The sequence below is a fragment of the Haliaeetus leucocephalus genome, unplaced genomic scaffold (genome assembly GCF_000737465.1).
Source record: "Haliaeetus leucocephalus isolate CR32 unplaced genomic scaffold, Haliaeetus_leucocephalus-4.0 Scaffold696, whole genome shotgun sequence".
NCBI lineage: Eukaryota > Metazoa > Chordata > Aves > Accipitriformes > Accipitridae > Haliaeetus > Haliaeetus leucocephalus.
In genome coordinates, this window is record NW_010973132.1 from 5,434,859 (window position 1) to 5,456,854 (window position 21,996).

Consider the following 21,996-nt stretch of genomic DNA (forward strand, 5'->3'; position numbering starts at 1 on the left):
CAATGCTTAGGCTAATATAAGGGCAAAACTGCCTATGCTTTCAGCTGTGCTCTCAAATCCACAATTTTAAGCTTTACATGCAAAAGCTTTTTTTCTTTCTTTTTTTTTGAAACTAGTTTATGACTTAGTGGTAATCGAGGCAGAAAAAATTAAACACACTTTAATTTTCAAGAATTTCTAAATGCAAGATTAATAGAATGATTTAACAAAAAAGACCATTCTAATGATTTATTTGCTTCAACTGTCCTGTATCTCAGACTCATTCAAACGAAATGTGGAAACAATCCACTTGGGTTAAATCCACCTGCATTCAGTGCTCATATAACTGAATATAACACTAAGCATTTTTGCTTTTAGAAAAAAAACTCCTTACTACAAAAATTTCAGTTATCATCAATTTACACACAACACTTTTCACTCTAAAGGACTGCAAAACTTTTAATAAACCACTACATTTGAGGCGTTCAGCACAGCATTATTACAGAACACTTTTTAAAGCAAACAGTAAAGCTACTCTGCTGTCAACAGGAGCAAGTTGCCAAAATGGCAAATGAGCCAAGTGAATGGTAGCAATAGCTTGGCTCTGAGAAGCTGTTAGAAGATGGTAAATTGAGACAAGTGGCCAGGTATTCATTTTTACATTGTATCTTGCTGCTATGCAGAATAGGTAACTTCGAAGAGTGGCAAGCTGCAGCAGCTGAAGCCTCTGAAAAGAGAATTACAAAGCAAGGAGTCCTAACAACACACACTTCATTCACTACAGAAGACAGAAGAATCCACAATATAGTGGTTTTTTGAACACGTATTCCTAGAAGGCAACATTTCTTGTCCCACAAAATCACTACACTTTCAGATGAGAATGAGAGATTCATACACACAACAATACAGCAAACCACCTCATTTACAGCTACTATATCTACAGTATTTAATCAAGAATGAGAAAAGGAAGCTTTAATTACCCAGAACCTTGCTCAAGATTTTAGTACTAGCATTCAGAACTTGGAAGAAGCTCATCCTAGGAAGCAATAAGCATGGAAATAAAATGAGCAGCGTTGGAGTGGCTGTCTGGCACTGGAGAGCATTACCACAGGCCAAGCCTAACCACCTTCCTTTACATGGGGCAATGATGTCTCCTGGCTCCCCCATTTACTCCACGATTTCGTAAAGGAACTCACCAACGTCAGGATCTATGCTTCTAGCTGAGGACCTGGGAGAAGGCTAAGAGCAACATGGTCTTGGGAGGCAGACAGCCCGGGGCTGGGAAAAAAAGGGAGCTGGTGGGAGACGGAGGAGCCACGGTTCATGCAGTGGCATTACAGGGAAGGAGACAGAGAAACATGGCATTAGGATCTTGGGTTTGAAAATGTAGGCAGCAAGCTGTGAGGACTGAGCAGCCTGAGACTGAGGTCCTGGCACGAGGGGGATACAGTACGGCAGCATGCCAGGCCAGCAGATGCCATGCCAGCAAAGCACACCTCAGCTACTGAAAATTAAACAAATTAGTTCAGAGATTTACAGCACTGAGTTCACACTGGAATCGTTAATATACTTTTGAAACCAAATCTTCTTCCAAAAATGTACTCATTTAAATCATTTGGGAAAAGGTCTGTGAATGTGCCCTCATTTTACAATAACCATGAATTCAAAAAATTTAAAGTATCATGCAGACTTCACCAGACTCACTCATAAAGACTATAAAAAGCAACATAGTATCATAAGTGTTGGAAACAGAAACATTTTTTAAAAAGGCACTTATGTCTTGTCTTACTGGGCTAGCTGTAGCATTTTCACAAGATATTCTGGTAGTATGGGAACTCCTTTTCAGACACCCAAAATGTCCCAAGTTTTCATTTCATTAGCTAAAATATTCACTTATTTTATAGCTCCAAGCATTCAAACTACTCTGCTGCTTTGAACCACATCTGCCCTAGAAAACTGTCTAGCAGAAGTAGTATTCACTGCGATGAGAGAGTGTCTACAGAGAAATAAAACCAAGCATTGACAAATCAAGGATGGGTCTCTCCTTACCACTCCCCAAAATAAAGATAAGGACAGAAATGTTCCTGTAACTATTGCATCTGTTACCTTTGATTCAGAAGATTAGCAGCACAACCACTGGTATGCTTTTGTCTTTTAATCTACTTTGGCTTTTCTCATTTCACTTTCAAAAATATTGCCACAAAAAAAAAAATCCAAATTTATTATTTTGAAAGTAACCGTGAAATACTTTTCGAAGACATACTAATGAAGTAGAAGAGAAGTCATTCTGTAACAGGTGCAAATAGGCATGCTACCCCCAGTTTCACCCTCCTCCACCACACCTACCATGGGGTCTTACCTTCCGGTGGATTCTTATTCTGGTTGTTCCAGACAACTAATAATTTGGATAGACTAGGCACTTTCGACACCTCTGTGATGACTCGGAAAAGGCTCTCCACCCGGTCATAGGTCAGAACTATGGCTGTGAAACCTTGGGACTGAGGTGGGATCAGTGGAAGGAAGAGTGGGTTGCTCACGCTGCTCCATTTCTGTGAAGGAAAACAAGAAAACAGGAAAACAATTCAATTAAAGTGACTTATCACAGTAGGAAGTAATTATTATGGTAGGGAGTAAGTCACATAGCCAGGACCTAGCTGTCAGATTTTGAATTTGCTCAGATCAGGCAGGCTGACTCTCCAATTCTGGCCACAGTGGACTTCAGCAATTTCTCAAAACTTTTATTCCAATCTCTTCCTTAATTCAATTTTCATTTTTGTCTAGTTGTATTGTTGCAAGCAAGAGGGGTTTCAGGTAAAAAATAAAGTGGAAGAGGCAGGTAGCTTTGTGGAGAAGGGAGGCCAAAGTGAATTTTGAACCCAGCTAACACAACTCAATTCTCATTTACTAATTGCTATTTCAAGACATTTGTATTTATAGTCAGGACTCAATAAACAAAAAGAAACTTAATCAGCACTACAGTTTCAGAAGTGAAAAAGAGTTAACAACAACAAACCCAAAGCAGCAAAAACATAAACCTGGCATAAAACGTGTACCCAAGCAAAAAAGGCAAAAGCAGGCACTAAGAGGAATCACGTACTAGCTTCCACAAAACCCCGTTCATCCAACGGTGAAAAAAACCTCCTATTGCATTAAAAAAAAAAAAAAAGGCATGAGATGCAAAGATGAATTTCAGAGCATTACCTACTCCTTATGAATTTTAACTAGGGCATCCCTTTTAAGACTTTAAAGGTCTTACTTCAATACACTGTCAGCACAAGGAAGCCAGCTCAGCTGGTAAAAGACAAGACAGACAACCAAATTCTCACTGAACGTGCCAACCTCCTTTGGAGCTGACAACGTGGGGGAGGAGGCAGTGAAGGGACCATTTGACAGGACTGAAAGCGCCAGCATTTCAGTCTCAACTTTTCCATTCCAGCTGACGTTCCAAGCAGGGGTTGGACAGAGAAGCAAAGGGAAAAACAAGACCTTTTGGGACGAGGTGAAAAGGAGAGTTGGGAAAGCACAAACTGAGTGATGCTGTTTTTCAGGGAAGTCTTGAATCCTAGCCTGTAAAAACTATGAACACTCATAAGACGTTAGTAACTGCCAGCAGTTTACAGAAATACTGCGAGAATCTCCAGCTAAACTCATACCATAAACCTGCTTCTGTCAGGAGGAAAGCAAGTTTTACAGACTCACAGTTACCAGCTCATATTTGCAGGAAATAAACTTTGCAATTTTCCGTTTCCTTATTTAGTCTTTGGGTTACTTTATACACCCAACTATCACCTTCCTCATATTTAGTGGTTAGACACCTCTAACTAGAATAACTTCAAGGATGAGGAGAATAGAGAGCCTGTTTACTAAAAGACATCATAACATTTTGACCATTTTGGTAAAGGAGAAAAAAATATGATGTGAATATGATTTCCTTCTATGAACACATCAACACTGAAGAGGGGATAAACATGTGAGGTAGAAAAGAGACACTTAAAGTTAAGCACAGCATTGGCACACTGTTTTATCCAGGATGGTCTAAGGGTATGTTCCAGGCAAGGATCTGTCAGTAGGAGTAATACCTTTTAGTAGACTTCCTGAAATAGTTGGAAAGATGAACTAATCTTCAGCTACACACACTTTATCAGGTCTGGTACAAGTAGCACTCGACATAAACTGTTTGTGAGGTTCCTAATGGAAAGCATCAAGTTCTAGTTTTTACCCAACAGGAGTAATAGGATAATGTAGAAATGGTAGCAGTATATAATATGGAACTTTGGTTCATGAAAGGGACATGACTACGTGTGATAGCAGAGGACTATGCTCAGTAATTCAGAAAATATATATCCATTACTTTAGCAACTGATACGTGCAGAAACAAATCTGCTTTCAGATTATTACATTTTCTAAAATTAAAGCTTTTATACATACTTTTGCTAATTCTACAAGACAACTGGTGGCAGATGGGACAGCCCTCTGATTTTGCTCCAGCTTCAGTAATTCCTACAGCAAATCACAATCTAAATGTTACCAGAGCATAATCCATCTCATTAAAGCTTTACAGACTCATTTCCACACAACCCCCACCCCAAGACTGCTATTACCCAAATGACCCTTGTAATGAAGAGCGGCTTCTTAAAACAACTTTCAGAAACCTCTTTTCATTAATACTTGAAGCAGAGGTTTAACATCATACTCAGCAGAGTGCCAAGAAAATCTTATGTTTCTGCCCTATGAGAAGAAATAACTGGTAATCTACAGACAATGCTGTAGTTACTACTTATGGGTGAGTATTGCCAACTAAATTAATGGCTCTCACTTGAAGTTTTTCTAGCAACTTTTTCTCTCTGGCCACAGCACTTCCTAACAAATCACTTGCTATTATATCCTTGGAAAAGGATTATTTCTTTTCTATCATCTAAGACTATTTTAGGTACTTACAGAAAAAAAAACAGATGCAGGTGTGAGAGCACATGCATATGTGCCTAAAAAATTATCATGCTTTCTCTTAAAAACCTAAGTTTTACGTACATTACTTGAATTCCAACTTTTATTACTTTCAGAAAGGCATGAAAATTCTCCCCTGCTGGTTATAACTTAGGAAAAATAAGGCAACTTTTGAGGTGTTTTTGTTCATGCATCTACTGAAGGATGATGGAGGGAGGGAAAAGCCCATAGACACACACTAATGGATGGGAGAACCATGCCTCTCATTTGAGAAAAACATTTCAAAAAGGCAATTAAGCATCTCTCAAGTGCCATTAAGAGCCAACCCCCTGCTGCCTGCCTGAAGAGTGTGTCTACAGTCTGAGACCTATTGACCCCACTTTCTGCAGGAAATCGGGCAAATTCAAGCCTCCATAATTTGCTAAAGTCTTCCAGATTTCTGCTTGGGAAAAGCAAACCATACAGGCAATTAATTCAACGGCAACCTAATTAAATCTCCATTATGGCAGCAAAGCATGAAATGGATAATGACATAGGGATGGGTTCTCCCAGTCACTGCTCAAGAGACCAAGTGGTGAAGGAACATTTGCTCCTGTCCCATTTTTATTAACATTCTTGATGGAAATTCACAGGAACTTTCACTCTCAGAGAGAAGAGCAAACAGCAACAGTGGATTGATCATCCATCACCTTTCTTTGACAAAGTGCTGACACTCAGCTATGGCTAAGACAACCCTTCACTCTCGCCCTCCCAGCTAATATCATTAGAAGAGCCAGCATAATTAATCTAAGATTAATAGGTTGTTTGCTGTGAATCATTTTTATGGGCAAAAAGGATCAAGTTCAAATGCCAGTTTCCTAAGAGTAATCTCATGTCATTTAAGTCTCACAGTCTCAGCTGCCTGACAGCTCTCTGCAGTTCACATGAAAATCCAAAGTAGTGGGACCCAAATGACAGCGAGAACTTAGGAATAGACTGAAGCAGGGGAGAGAGGAGAATTCAGGAATGGGTATGTATACAGGGAAGGATTCAGACTGCTGCAGCTGTCCTGTGCATGCTTTCCACAAGTGTGCATGTGTAATAATGCCTTACAAATAAGGCACCTTCCTTTACTAGAGATACATCAAATATTGCCCTCCCTCTTGGTCATTAAAACAAACTTTATTCTAATTTAGAAGTTAATACATTAAGGACAAGGTATGAAAGGAGTTGAATTCTCATTATGTGGGATGCTTAAGGTCGGACTCGATGTACAGTCTTCAGGTTCAAGTCAGCAGAGAAGTTTTAAACAGACTGTCCTTAGCAGGATACAGAAGTGAGATAGGTGGGAGCTTCAGGACATCAATGAACGCAACTGGACTGAGAACTGGCCAATCATAATAAATGCTACAGAGCCTCAAAGGTATTGGTGAAATACTAGACATAACTAAGACGGGGTCCTACCCCAAAACTTCTTATTTGGGTGTACACTGAGTACCACTGAAAGAGACTTGAAGAAAGACACAGCAGACACATTACAAACTGCATCACAGAATGGTCTCTAGCAAAACAAGGCTGTGTAAGATGTCCCAAATTACAGAAGACAGTCAAGAACTTCCCAGCTATCGCTTAGTGGGAAAACTCAGCAACAGCACTTTAGAAGAATAAAATTTCACTGCTCCCATAAACAAGAGAGTGAGCTTTCTTCCCTGTGTATTTTAGTTTCAACAGCTAGACTGGCTTGTTGTAACCACAGACTAGTGAAACCATACAGTTTGAACAACAACAACAACTCACTGTCTTTTAAAAGCACAGAGGTAAGGACAACAGTGCGTTGAACTTAAACAGTAGCTAAGCAGTTCTTTTATACATCTAAGGAAAACAGAGATATATCCCCTGCCTCTGTGGGTAAGGCTTTTTCAGCTGGGTTGTTCTGAATATCAATCTAACCTCAATGTGGTTTCAATTATGGATTACCAGACCAAAAAAAAAAGCCTTGATTTATTCTATTGGCTCCAATTATTCATGATAAGTTTCTATTGAATACTTTGAGAAAGTATTTCATCGTGCTTCCCATCCTCAAGTGGTCATAGGGCAAAACCAAAGGAATTAACCCTCTCCAATTCTCAAGAGCCAACCATAGTGCTCACACTGCAGAATCACAAGCCAAGTTGCAGTGGCCACCATTTCATGTTTTGATGAAGATTATAAACCGTCCTCAAAAAAAATTTTAGCTACAAGACACACAGGAGTTTCTACCTATTCCTTCTTGAGTGATGAAATCTGATACCGTCATGAATCATGAATTTTGATTGCCAAAATATATCACATAACTATAACACTAAGTTATTCAGCATCTTTTTTTTTGTTGTTGTTTAGCCCCTTAAATCTAATCAGCTGTCTGAGCCCTTCTGACAGAAACTATTGGCTGAACACATTCTTTGATATAAAAACTCAGCTTCAGGCTCATCTCTTCAACTCCTTAATTTCAATAATGTGTCAAAGAAATAGATTTGCAGTGAGAAGAAGGGAATCATCAAGAACTGAGTTCATATTTACAGCTGCCACAATACTTATGCTTTTTGGAATCCCTCCATCAATTTTCTTGCCATTCTTTCATAAGAATAAGAATATTACAAGAATATTACAACATTATAACCCTAATGAGAATATTCAAACAATTTGAAAGAGAACCAGATTTGAAAGAGAACCAGGAAAAGGATTCAAGTTTTTCTGTGGTTTTTTGTTTGGTTGGGTTTTTTTTTCCCCTGTAAGTCAACATAGCAGCTCCTGACCCAAAAAAAACAGGGTATGACAATCTGAATTGGGAAAATGGAGCTTAACATACCTTTCATGCTCCCAAAGCCAGAAAAGACAGGGAGTACTGAGAAGATGACTAGTGGAACCCAAAGCAACAACAACGTTCGTTTTGGTTTTTTTAATGACTCCCACTACATACAATAAAGCTGCACAGTTAGGAAGCCACAGGAGGCACCAGGCAGTGCAACAAACAAGGTAAGAGCAACAATGATGAGACCCTTGCCTTTGAGCAACACAATTTTTATTTGGGTGCATCTCAAAACCAGCTCTGCTAATATTAAAAGCGTGTCTCTCACTTGTGTGTTTAGGTGTCTACTTCTAAGCTAAAGACAAAGCAAAAAGCCCTTAGAGAAAATAAAACCCAACAGTATTAAATGGTTAGGTGTAGTCTTAAGAACTAAAATGTCACTCAAGTGAAATATTCTGATTCTGTCAGCCAAATCCAAAAATTTGTTTTTCATGCCTCAAAGGCTATCATTTACAATGGAAATAAACCTACACACTAGATACTAACCACACAACATAGGATAACTGTGAGGTTATCTACCACCATGTAAGAGAATAATCCTAATCTCTAGGCAGGTAAGTTAAAGAACCAACTGTTAAATCATGTTTCACACACACACAAAAATATCAATATTTATAGCTGAATACATGTGGTATACTCAACCTGTCCATAATATCAACACTGGCAAAACATATCAATAAACCGAAATTTATGTAGTACAAGAAAGAATACCTAACTTCTAACATAGTAAATAAAGCCAAATTTCATGCAGCTGATTCACACCATCACACAATGTAGCTGGAAATACAGCAGGAAGAGAAACCTAATATTGTTCAATGGAAAAAAACCAACGACGTGCATTGCCCAGAAAAGTGCTAGCTTGATCTCATTTACAGGTAGATTAAAAAGTGTATGTTAATATTTGCTTAATGCTTTGAAGATGAGGAAAGGTACTAGGATGGAAGTATAGTTATAACAGTGGCATTATCTGAAGACTGAGGGCTGTAAAATACTAGGCAAAGAGCTTAGAAATAGTTTAATTGTTTAATGAGTGTCAACTGCCTGGTAATTGGCAGAAGCCCACAAAGTATTCTGTAAATGAGCATCCTACTTAGGCTTTGCTTAATGAATGGCACTTTTTGCACTAAGTTAATTTGGCTATTTTAGTTTACACCAAATGATGGTGCTGTTTTCCACCTCGCTGGGAGAAATGAAATCTGATATGTTTATTGTTCGGCATAGTGATATTCTCAAGTGATTTTTAAACTGTGGTCTGTATCATCCGAGGTCATAGCTCAAAAGCAGCCCCTGACAAAAAAAAAACCCTCTAATGTTTTATAGGTCTACATTATAAACAGGCTTGAAAGAATTTCAACAAAAGCAACTGAAGCAATTCAGAAAAACCCTGTCTTACTCATTTTTCAGAAACCCATATGTGTTAGCGAGGTATAAGGCAAAGTAAGAAGAGAATTTAAATAATCTACAAAGAAGCACAAGTGAAAAAGTAATTTACCTCTATTAGAGCATAATGAAGTACTTAATTGAAGGTAACAGATCACATCTCAAACCCAGATCATTAGTTCTAATCCAGCCCAAACTGGTAACCATCAGAATGCACACCATAGAAGTGGTCATTTTCTGGCTTACTTGAACGTAACTGATTGCCCCTGCCTAATGGATAATGGCTGGGCCAAGAAATACAAAAGGCATTAAACTCCCATGCTTGCAGCAAAAGACTGTCTGAGACATAAAGGACTCAAGTGGTCCAGGAATTTCAGGCCCCAAAAACGTCATTTGCCCCTCTTCATTAAAAGGAGGAAATATCTTGTAATGTATTTTTATTGAAAGTCCTATTCCCTAACATATTAGCATGTTATATGCTACTAGTCTTCCACTTCCTCAAAGGAATAGTGGACAAGTAGGAAAATAATCCACTTTATAACGTTTTTTTTTTCTTTAGAAAAGGCCAACAGTCTTCAGTCAACCCATACAAACACATAAAACCGCTTGGATCGCTTCCTCAGTAATGTACAAAGTATGGAAATAACTGCATATGCATTTATCTTCTGTTGTACCTTATACTCCCTCCTGCTGGAAAACACCCTCCTGTACTGCTGCTGTATCCACACTGTGAAGATACTCAGGCAACAGTCTCACTAATATTTTGAGCCAATATAAGCCAAACTAACACAAAAACCCAGCCTTCCAGCCACCTTCCCATTTCCCCCTGCACCTTTTTTTTTTTTCTTTTGCTGGGTAAGTTTTAAATGAGGAAAATTAATTCAGTTAATTCACCACAAGTGAATTAGAAAATTCAAAAAGAAGGTAGCACACAGAGAGAGAAATCGTCATCCAGCTGAAGAAGAGTACAGGACTGCTGCTTTTGGCAACAGTACCTGCTTATAGTGGTTTAAACTGTTTGGGAAACTACAGACTCAACACAAGGTGGGCTGGTGTTTCTTTGTGTTGAGACTTGAGAAACTTCTGGGGAACAGGAAAAAAACTAATCTACATGGAGATCTAGCCATGAGCATGCCTCACTGATTTTAAATGCATGAATATCACTTTCATGGTGACTGTCCAAGATAACAGCCATCCCCTCAGATACAAAAATCATATTTTGCTGAAAAGAGAATGTAATCATTATTATGTTTGCAGATATGTCCTAATTCCTAATTTGAAGTACAAAGTTCAAAAATAAAGCAGAGAAAATCTTCAGAAAATATCCATAAGTCCCTACCAGTCCTACTTTGCAAGTGACATCAAACTTGAGGCAACATTTTGTTAAAGATGCAGCTTTCTCTTCATAGGTGCTGTTGTTACAAATTCACTTAATGGAATATTTGAGGCCCTTAAAAAAAATCTCTTTTATCTAGCATACTTACAGGCTGTAATCTGTTAAATGTTTGCTAACTCAAAATAGATTCAATTCTACTGTTCTGTAGTCAAAATAATAAAAGGCAGTACTACACAAAATCATAGGAAATGAACTGAAACCAGATGATGAATCTTAAAACTGGAAGCAAACTCATGAGGCTGCAATAGCTGAACAAAATGCAGAGTAAAACGTGCACCTTGAGGACTTATGAGCTATCCTAATTGGCAAAGTAGAAATAATGTTATCAGTGCTTTATTTAACACCTGAAGCAACTGTAACAATTGAGCAGCAAAACAATTAGCAACCAGGACGTTTTACTGAACTCTATCTTTCTGTTACTTCTCAGGATCCTAGTGACATACTAAGCAAAATTAACCCCTATAAGCACACCAGAAAAAAGAAACCTTAAACCAAGGAGACAGGCAGGTATCAACAATGGCCAAGGATTTTTTTCTAGCTAAGGATTCTCCTCTGCATGATGATCTTGCGCAGACAGAAAGCTCTTCTTTCTGTTAGAAAGGTGTATTTGTTCTAGCAAGCTCATAAACCCATTAAAGTTGGCATTTTCTGTAGAAATATTCCATAGGAAAATCCATGCTCTCATTTTCAAAACCTCACTATTCAAAGCACAGGGATCTGAGCTCTGTTAACAGCCTTGTACTGATTAAATAGCTGGCTAACTGCAGTAAGCCCCTTGCCTTAAAATGGTGATTGCACCTCTGCACCTTCTGTTAATCTGCCTCCAGCTTCTACATATTTTTTCTGCAACTTCACGTTCCTATCTAAACCACGTAACAGGAGCAAGAGCGTATAGAAGAGCACCGCATTTAAACCTTACCGACCACAACATCACAAGGAACAACAAGCGAGCTAGAGGAACTGGATGTTGAGCCAGCTGAGTTTGAAGGTGGAATACATATGGCAAGTTCTGGCGGTACAGCTCTAGTCAGTAACGTAACATCTTATGACACCCAGTTACTCGCACATTTCACTGTGGGATTAACATTAACTTGCAGGTGCTTCATTTTAACAGTTACCTATATCCTGGCCCTGGGGCCAACCAGAAATAATTTGCTTTAAACACTTCCGTCTTGGAGTTTATTTAGAGAAGAATATGGCAATTTTCTTGTAAATGAGGAACCCATTCAAGTCATCTTTAGTTATTTTGTCTTCTTATCAGAGTTAGAGGATACAGTTGCAATCTTCTGCTACCTCAAATGTACATATATATGTACTTGCTTTCCAACTATAATGTTTCATCCAGGCTTACTAGAAATTGTAACAGTGCTGAGTAGACATTAGGCACAAGCTTAGATGAGAAACATACTCAGGCTCAATCGGGTCATTATTCCCCTGACAGGCAGACACCAACTGTGGAATTCCAACTAGCACAATTATTTAAAAAAAAAACACCAACATTAAAATAACTATTATTAAATCTACTAGCAGATACTGTATATATCACCACCTTCTAAATTCGCTGAAGTTAGAAATTAGCTGAGTCCTGAAAAATATGCTCCCCTGTAGACTGCAACTGTAATATGCTCTCACCTCAAAGAGATAACATATATTCACAGAACAAGAAAAAAAATATCAGATATATTGGAGAAGGCTCCATTTATTTGCTTCCAATGAAAGAACAAGAAAGAACTCTGAATGAAAGAACAATGTTCAAAAACAAACAGTATTAGCTGGCTTAAAAGAAAAAAAAAGAAAAAAAAAGGAAAAAAGAAATAAAAGCCTCATGGAGGGAAATTTTCATACATGCTCAGAGTAGCCATCAAAATCCCCAGTTGAAGATATCACAGGATTGTGTACTGCTGTTCTACAAATTTAACTGCTCTTAAACAATTCCTGATCTGAATTCTATTTTCTTTAACTGACCCTCTGAGAAAAGGTCACAAGCACTCTGTGTTGCTGGCTAATATGAAGCTTACACAGCCCATAAAGGAACTTTTATTGATATTTCTGTTTCATATTGAGGCAAGAAATGAATTCATGCACATATTAAGCAATTTTCATAGACTAGGGTAAACATCAAATTCTTTCAACTGAGACATAAAACCACCAAGGAACTGACCATTCGTGGCATGAGAGCACCACAATACGAGGTGTTAACTCCAGCGTCCTGGACAAATTCCAGCCTGTCTAACTGCAGTCAACCTTCTAACTTTTCTTTGCAATTGCACATTGATACAATATTCCTGCCTACTCCTTGTACTGCCCTAGCACAGTATTGCTGTTATGTGTTCCTCCACAGTTTCAGCGTTCTGTTCTGTATGTTGCCATGTCTGTGGTCATAAACCTTCTGCTTAAGAAACTCTAGGTTGAATGACTAACATAAATATTGTTTCCAAGTATATATTTAAAAAAAAGAAAAAAAGAAAACAAAAAAAGGAGCCTGCTTGTTGCTCAGACTAAGATTAGCTTCCCCAGAAATAGAGAGGTTTCCAGCATAGGAGACAACCCAGGACATGTTTTTGTGTCCCCTTTAAAGACTGAGTAATCCTAAAACCATTTTCTTCCTTTTCCTAGATGTTGCAAGATCCTTGTTTTGTTACGATAATCTGAAGGTGTTAAGATGTTCTGATCCCCTCTTGTGGAGTACACACTTACTTCTTGTGCAGCTTAATTTCCTCCTTAAATATTGCCAAGTGCCATGCTTGCTCTCTAGGCAATGACAACAGTAAATTACTAATGCCTTTGGCTAGGCTATGGAAAATCATCTTCAGAAAGCCAGCAATGAGCTTCTAACTCTTTGTCAGCAACTGTTCACACTCTATCAGCCTGAAGAGTTTAAAGTAAAACACACACTACTCCTGAGCACTCCTACCCAGCTTTCAGAGAAACTCTCTCTAAACCATCATAAAGTGAGACAGTTAACAAGTTTGGTTTTATTAGTAAAACAAAACTATTTTTTATATTTTGACACATAGAAAATTAACTGATTATGAGTGAAAATCATCTGCAGGCTTTTATATAGTAAAAAATCAGAACCAGCTGCTTGGTGCAGAAGGTTAATTAATACTCCAGTGTTTCTTCTTAACAGAGGTGGGTTCAACCAGTGAAACTTTTTTTTTTTTAAGGGAAAAAAAAACCAGCAAAACTTTGATCATTAGTTTCTGTAGAAGAGAAATTACATAGACATAACATGGAGAAAATTGTAGGCATAGGAATAATTAGCTATTTCATCAGAATTACATGAAAGAGCCTTGCAGATTGTTTAAGATCTTCAGTAATTCCACCAGCTATTTCCACTACAGTTATTCATTTTTAAGAGCACTAAACTCACACTAAATTTAACAGGAATAAAGAAGTGTGTGTGTATGCATGCATGAAAAATAAATAAATATATAAACAAGCAAGCAATTTAGGGTGTGCAATAGCTACAGTTAAAAGTTCGCATTTCACCGCCAGGACATAAAATGAACTGCTAGTTATTTTGCCAGTTGTCATAAAATATATTAGCTTCATCTGTGCAAGTTACCAACACATACACACAGAAACACACATACACAGAATTATTACCAAGTTTCATAGCACATACCTTTTATACAAGCAAAAAAAAAAAAGAAAACCACAATTTGTTTTATGAGTAAATCAAACGAATTTACTTACCACAGCTGGGGGATCATTCCATTCTTCATAAGAAATGGCAGCATACGGATAAATTCTGTCATTGATAATCTGAAGAGTAGCAAGAGCAATTGCTTTCATTGATCGAAAATATGCTTCCCAGAACCACCTTGCCTGTAAAGAGAATGAAGTTCACTTTCACATTGCACAGATCCAGTGCTTAATAATCAATTTTGGCTTGCCATGCACAATCTGTTCCATGCAGTCTACATGTCAGGTGGAAATTAAATTAGGAGGCATGTTTATTGTAGCTAGGGTATTTCCACAGAGCCTGAAGGCTTCAAACTCACCCCCCACCCCCCCCAAAAAAAAAAGAAAACAAGATTTACAGCCAATAAAAAGAAGCAGCAGCATTATTTTGCAAGTGATTAAACAGAATGAGAATACTTGAAGGAATCAGTTACTTTCACACTTTCATCATATGTTTTCCTCTTGAAAAATGTCAAAAGCAGTTTGACCACAGAACAGAAGAAATTGCTGTTATACTCAGTTTTTCCAAGGCAGAGGAATCCACAATGCAGCTAAACAGCCAGAAAAGAGCATGTAACCTAAAAGGTGGAACTTAAAAGTCACCTTTTAATATCCGTACTAGAGACATCTGATCAGCTAGGGAATTTCAGTACTTATGAACCCTACCAAACTAATACCTTCCCAAAACCAAAAATTTTTTATTCAAGTAAATATTAAGATTTTTACATAAACATACATGCATATGCCAGCTTGTTACAGTCATTAATCTAGGCTAATTTACAACACAGGCAGTGTAAAAACACTGAAACGAAGCATGTGATTTTCTTATACACAGATGCACTGAATTTCACAGATGAGTCTTTTTAAGCTAAGGTCCTGTATGGCAAGTTTTAATCTTGTCCCAGTTTCTATGTAAGACAGAAATGCTGGAAGAAAAGCAGAGTTTTGGAAATGAAAGCATTGACTTATCCGATTCTCTTACTTTTTAAATGCCTAGAACCATCATCCTGTAGGACCCCATCCAACCCAGAAGGAAACACACTTTGCCAATAAATGTAGTTCAGGTGTTTTGCCCAAGAGATATGAATTTTTTCAACCTAATTTTTCTCCAGGAAATTCCAGCACCTTTAAGTGTCCAGAAGGTAATTTAATTTGCAGTCTCTCTATGGTTCAGTATCAACTATGAGAGTATGTGTTTGCATCTAGGTTGTAGAACAACTAAAACAAAAGACTTTTTTGATAATTGGAAGCTTAAGAAGCTTTCAGAGCCAGAATACAACTGACAACAACACACAAATTTGGGCAAGTGCTACTTTACTCTTGCTATGGATTCCTTAAACAGCAAAAAGGCTCTACAGACAGGCTCATTTTAATCACATGCTATGAGAATATTAAATAATATTATTTAGAATATTAAGTTACTGAACGAATACCAAACTTTTGGAGGTATAGACTTTAAGATGAACTAAAAATAACTCTCGTTTAGGTGTTGTTAACAAGTTGCCAGTATGCCTCACTCTGCGGGTCATTACTTTTTAATAGAAGACAGTCTTTCCTACAAGTAGACTTCATGCTAAAGCATTCCTAGGCTAAATAGCAGTGTCCAGGAAAGATTACAAGTAGGAAAGTGCAAATTCACAAGCAAACTTGCACATATTCATGCACATGCTACCCAAGTGTACTTTACTCCAAGTGTAAGCTATGAGATTCAGAACTAAGGACCTGTTGCTAAACACTGGTCCTAAAACTCTACTCTGTGTGGACAGTTTGTAAAACAGGTTCTTCAGAATAGTTCTGTTAAATATTTAAGATGAAAAATCCATGCTACAATTAAAAAAAGCAAACTAGGAAAGAGACAAGTGCTCTCTGGAGCACTACTTTTACTGTAAGAAAACATTAACAACCATAAACCTTACTACTTCAAAGTATTTCAAAATTTTATTAAGGAGACTGATGAGTATGTCCAAAATTACACTTCTCTGGAGCTTGCCATCCAGAGACAGTGCAAAGCAATTTCACTCTAGAACAGAATCACTTCCCTCTCCTTATTTCTCTCCCTGGTAGAACTTAACAGCTGGATAACAGGCCAATTACCAAGAACATAGAACAAAACAAATATTACGTCCAACTGTAAAAGCAAAAGAATTACATAAACAGGTAAGAATAAATAATGTCTGCCTTCCTAAAATACCAGAAAGACACTAAATAAAGCAAACACCACACGCTAAGCAAAGACTTAAATACTCCTTTTCCTATGACCCATTTCTTAAGAAAAATGCGTGATCCAGAACTCAACTGATTTAAAAAGAAAACCAGAAGTAGATTAAGAATTAAAATTGACCATAACAGTGAACCTCTCTATTGAAGTATCCTAAATAAACAAGGGTAAGAACACAGATTTCAAATTTCATTTTCACAATAGATAACACTTTAGGACCACTGCTATAAGCAGCACTAAGTGGGAAGGAGAAATTATTTTATGTTGCCTTTTAACATATAACTTTATAAAGCAATTAAGTAGCTATTAATTGGGTGAAATACACACAAGACCATGTATTAAATTGTTATTAAATGACAGCATTCCTATGCTGTTCTAAGAGTGTTTATTAATACTGTAATATCTATGATTATCTAGTTTTGTAATAATCAAAGTTGGTTTTCCTCCTTTGGCAAAACTAGGATGGATCTGATCTAGCTTCTCTTTACTGAAAGAATGCTTGCAATGTCAGCCAAGATTACACCTTTATACCAGAAGCAAAACTGGAGAAGAGGGCAGAGGGAATTTACTTTTTATAGACTAATATTTATATAATTAATTTTTTTGTAAAGAGCTAGAAAATATTCCCACAGTTGGTTGTAATTTTTTGGAGTTGTGTTTCTTTAAGGCAGAACTCAAAACCTTCTAAGGGGATTCAAAGTCCCCAAACAGATGTTTCAGGGTCTCATTACTTCCTCCCCACCTTGTTTGCTTTTATAAAGCAGAACTGATTAACATGGCTTGCTAGTGTCTGCTGCTCAGCATGCTAAGTTACTAAACATTTTGGGAAAGTTTTCTGTTGGGAAGATGTATGGCGATTCCATTTGAAATGTATTTTCTGCCCTACTTGGTGTGGTTGAAAAGCTTATGTTGGAATGTAACAAATATCTAGGAGGGATACCCCATAAACACGTTTGGGATACAGAAGAGAGAAACAACAAGAACAACAAAAAAGAGAGAGCGAGAGATCTCTTCCTGAATCCTATGCCAACTTTCTTTGTATTCTTACATAGTTTTTCTGAGCTGTCCATTTCTCTTTTCCGTATCTATGAATTCAGAAGACTAATGGTTGTATACTCGAGAGTAGCTTTAATACAGTGGGTAATGTTTGTAAGGTATTGCAGTTGTAACATACTAGAGCTACTTGAGAGTCTTTCAGGATCTTGAAATAAATGATCCATAATTACAGATCTTCCACGTAGCACTGATTATAAACAGTCTACAACTATGATATCACCAAGCTACCATTCCTTTCAACTTGAACTGAAATTAACTTCTAGTACTCTATTAGTCTGCTTGATGAGGTTTCAGAAATTTTTAAGGAAACACTATGTGGACCACAGACTTGTAGAGCGAATGCTAACTCTGTATACACCTAAATATTGCTTAGGTCACAGGCAATATAAATTGTAAATAGAGATCAATCTTTGTACAACTGCCAAAACAACACAGATGAACATATGTTAACCTATGGGATCTTGTTCTGGGTGTATGGCTTGCCAGGAATTGCAAACAGGTATTTAAGAAACACAGCTTCTCTCCTCCTTCTAAATTTTCAGATAAATAGAAAATCTAGGACAGATCCAAGGTGAAAGACAGAAAAACATTAAGAGTTTTACCAACATGTGAAAGAGTCAAACGTAGAGTACTGAATGACTTGACTGACAATGAGAAATACATGGTATTATTGGGTTGCTCAATGGGTTGGAAGTGACTGGAATCTCTTACAAATACAATAGATTCTGCATGAAATTAATTCACCTGAATTCAATTTCTGCAGAAAATTTTACAAAACCAAGACAGCCTCACTGTGAAAGCCAAAGACTGAAGGAATCAGAGACCAAACAATCCCTTCTCTCCAAGGGGTGAGCTCTGCAGACCAAGGTCACAAATGTGGGCATGCCAGTAGGTAGCTCTAAGTTGTTTCTCATCCTTCCTCCATACCCCAGTTTCAACTGCTGCATCGTCATTAGATCTGCCATGAAAAACCACCACTTTTTTCTGCAAAGGCTAAAGTTGCTTAACATAATGTAGAGGTGTTACTTTATCTTTACAAATACATATGCACACTTTGAGGAACACTAGCAATATCTGTAAGACAAAAGAAAAAGTTTAGAAACTTTCTGTAGTTTTCTCCCTCAGAACTGGAGACCGTATAGGAAATTTGGTGTTCCGTCAACCGAGTAAGCAAGCATCCAAATCAGAAGTTCCAGTTCCACTTGTTTTCAGTTCCAGGATTTTTTTCAGGTGCACTATGAACAAACTAAACTGACAATATTCAGCATATACTCATAATGGCAAGAGCTTGGGACAGAAGCATTTGCAGTTATTTTCATTAAGAGACAACAGGCAGCAGCACACAGCAATAGGGTAGCTGACTCGCAGAAAGTAACATTTATTTAGGTAAGGTGTTATTTTCCTTAGAAATAAACACACTTGGGGGCCTAGCATCTCTTTATAAGCTCTTTACAACCCAGCATAGCATCAGGTTACAAAGTCCATTCATATAATGTTTGTAAGTTCTAGTGTTAATGCCACTAATGGTGCTCCAGTGTAGAGTGCAAGACAGATCAATGTAAATCTTTTCATTAGTTTGTGGAAAGAAAAACACTGGGCATGAGGCAAGGAAAAGAATACTTTCTGTAACATTTAGATCAATGGGAAAACAGTCCATGAAAGGAACTTTCTAACCTCCTGTCTTTTCACAGCCCATGATTTGGTGGGAGTTGGTAAAGTTAGCAAAAGGGGAAGAAAACAAGATTCGCAAAAGAGTAGTAAAAGTTAACTGCCCATAAACCACCACTTCTCTCAGCTTTTAGGGCAGGCGCCATGATGCTGTAAGATTTTGCCCCGCTGCAGGAGATCAGTGTTTCCAAAATGCCTTGAAAAGGTTTATGAGGCCTTGAAATATAACCATTTTCACACTGGCTGGGGTGACTCTACTTAAATGCTTTCCCTTCTTGACGGCTATTGGTGTTCTGGTTTCTACCCTGACCAGCTAGGTTAGGGAAGTCTGGCTGAAGAAAAAAGCGCGGCCTAGCTGCTGCAGCAGCACTGGCCTGGAAGCTTGCTGATCTCACTTTTAATCCTGGTTCTGTTACTTATTTCCAGATAAATGCTTGACATCCATTTGATTCTTGCTTCTACTTCAGCCTCTCAGAAGTATGTGCAATATACACCTCACACAGACATTGTAAGACTTAACCATTCTAGACGTTTCAAATTTTGGGGTGGATAGAAGAACAGAAAAAAAATTTAACTTTATCCTCTCTTATTATTTGTAAAAATAAACCTTAAACTACTGAAACTAATATTTAACTAACCAATGCTACCAAAGTAACTGACTGTGGCAATCCTCTGCTAAAATGTGTACCTTCAGCAGAGATATAAAAGATATTAGAAGAAATACCTACAGCTCTGCTGTGTATCTAACAGCTCTGGACGTGGAAGTTTGTCCACTAAGACCTTCAGGCTCTTAAATTGCATGTGATACCATAATATAATCAAATGTTTTTTAAGTTACTGAGACCTAACAAGTTATTGCCCATCAAGCAAACTACTATAATTGGTCACAGGCAATCCCCCCCAAACCTCTTTCCATTGTGCAATAGGATTAGATAGGCTACTGAGGTTCAAGATAAACTGAATTATTATATATTTGCCCCATACCAAAGATGCGTATGAGCACAGCTGATGATATGTAATAATCAGATAGCAAGCTTGAGCTCTCAAGCTCCCTACTCCCCCACCTCCCACCTCAAGGTAAAATGGGACTGAAAAGAGCATAAAGTTCCTCTTTTGGAGGAACAAGCGTTTTACAGAAAGTTTCCCAAGACAAATTTTGGGTTCAGACTGAGGACCCGATAACCCCAAATTCCCACATCTTTCTGCCTATGAATTGTAATCTGCCCCCTCTTTCTGGACTGCCTTCCTGTTTCTACAGCTGGTTCCCTGTTCCAACAACTTCCTTGTTGATCACAGATATCACTTTTAGTATGCAGTTCTTCAGCAAAGATACCAGCTGGGTCAGCTAAAACCAGTGCCATCTTTCTTTCTTTACACAGGCTTATGAGAAACCCTCAGAAAACTTTATACTATTAAGAATTAGACAGTAATTTGTTGTTTCTAGAAAGTGATAAGAATTCGGGTTTAAAAAAAAAAATAATGCTTATTTGGTTTAGCACCCTTAGCAATATTACACAATCAAGTTCAACACACCTAAAAGCTGGCTGGCCCAATCTTCTCTCTGTAATCGGGGTGGGGGGGGGAAGCTTCATTCAGAGAGAAATTTAGAGCTCTGGTACCTTAAAATACCCCCTGAACAATCTGTTCTCCTCCTAAGGGAGCATGAGAAGACAGAGTAAGTGACCAGCTGTGGGCCATGATCTTTCTTTCCCTTAAAGCCCTATACTAAAAAAATGATCTGAGGGCCTTCTCATTTTCCCAGAAAGGCAAAAAAATTTGAAATGAGAACAAACAAGAATCATAGAACCATTTAGGTTGGAAAAGACCTTCAAGATCATCGAGTCCAACCATTAACCATGAATGGTTAAACCATTAACCAAGAATGGTCAAACCATTAACCAAGAATGTAGGGCACATTTTTTAAAAAATAATTCATGTGTTTCAGGCTATGGAAAAAACATAAGAGCAATCTGAAAGTAAAAATCAGATTCTTTGTCCCCATACACAGACTACTATGTAGGAATCTTAAGAGTTAATCCATTAAATTAATGCAATACTGGCAAAATCGTGCTAACTTTGCTAAAACTGAAAAGCTTTCTAATTATTTTCAGGTTTTATAGAAGATCAGATTAAAAGCACCTTTCAAACTTGACCTAAGTTGGTTGTGTTGTGTCTATTTGTCAACCAGGACCTATCCAAGGAAAGCAGTAGTGCAGACATTTGTATGAAGAACGCTCATGACATCAGCATGCCACTTTTAAGGCTAAAAAATGGGGATAGCGCTTTTGGGGTTGTCTGATGATTAAGATAAAGACTAATCCATAATTCAACATTGGGTTTTCCCAAAGCTCAAACCAGAAGTTTCTCCAGATGGGAAAAGGAGGAATGAGCAGAACAACACAGGGTACATACAGCTGTTTCCAGTTTAGCTAAGGTTTGCTTCCAATGGAACATGACAATGTTCTTCTAATACTGTTTCTGAATTTTCATTCCATCTTGCAGCTCTTGTTTCTGAGCTATGCATGATTCCCAAGTAAAGCCCTGAAAATATTCATCTATTTAACTTATACAACTTATGTGAGCGGCCTATAGAGGAATATTCCTTAATTACAAGACACTTCTGCAGGATAAGCAAGCAAAACAATAGCGTCCTACATTTTAAGAAAAATATTCTAGATAGACATTTTGTGGTGCTGGTTTTTATTGTAATTCAGTCTCAAAAAATATCTCTTCAAAAGTAAAGCAGTGGGCGGATTTAATCACCTGGCTTAACATTCTCCACTGTAGTAATTTCAGCCATGAAACAAGCACAGCTGCCTACTTCAGATACAATGGAGAGTG

General features: G+C 37.7%; 1 protein-coding gene across 3 annotated transcripts in view; it reads right to left on the reverse strand.

Moving 5' to 3' along the window:
• The window catches only part of EXT2 (exostosin glycosyltransferase 2), an 81,430-nt gene that overhangs the window by 29,387 nt on the left and 30,047 nt on the right, over positions 1-21,996 (reverse strand). For all 3 annotated transcript variants that reach the window (XM_010580174.1, XM_010580172.1, XM_010580173.1), the window contains exons 8-9: positions 14,226-14,357; positions 2,339-2,528 (exon numbers count right to left, since the gene is read on the reverse strand). In XM_010580174.1, the coding sequence (XP_010578476.1) occupies positions 2,339-2,528; positions 14,226-14,357 (322 nt within the window). The remainder of the gene's footprint in view (positions 1-2,338; positions 2,529-14,225; positions 14,358-21,996) is intronic.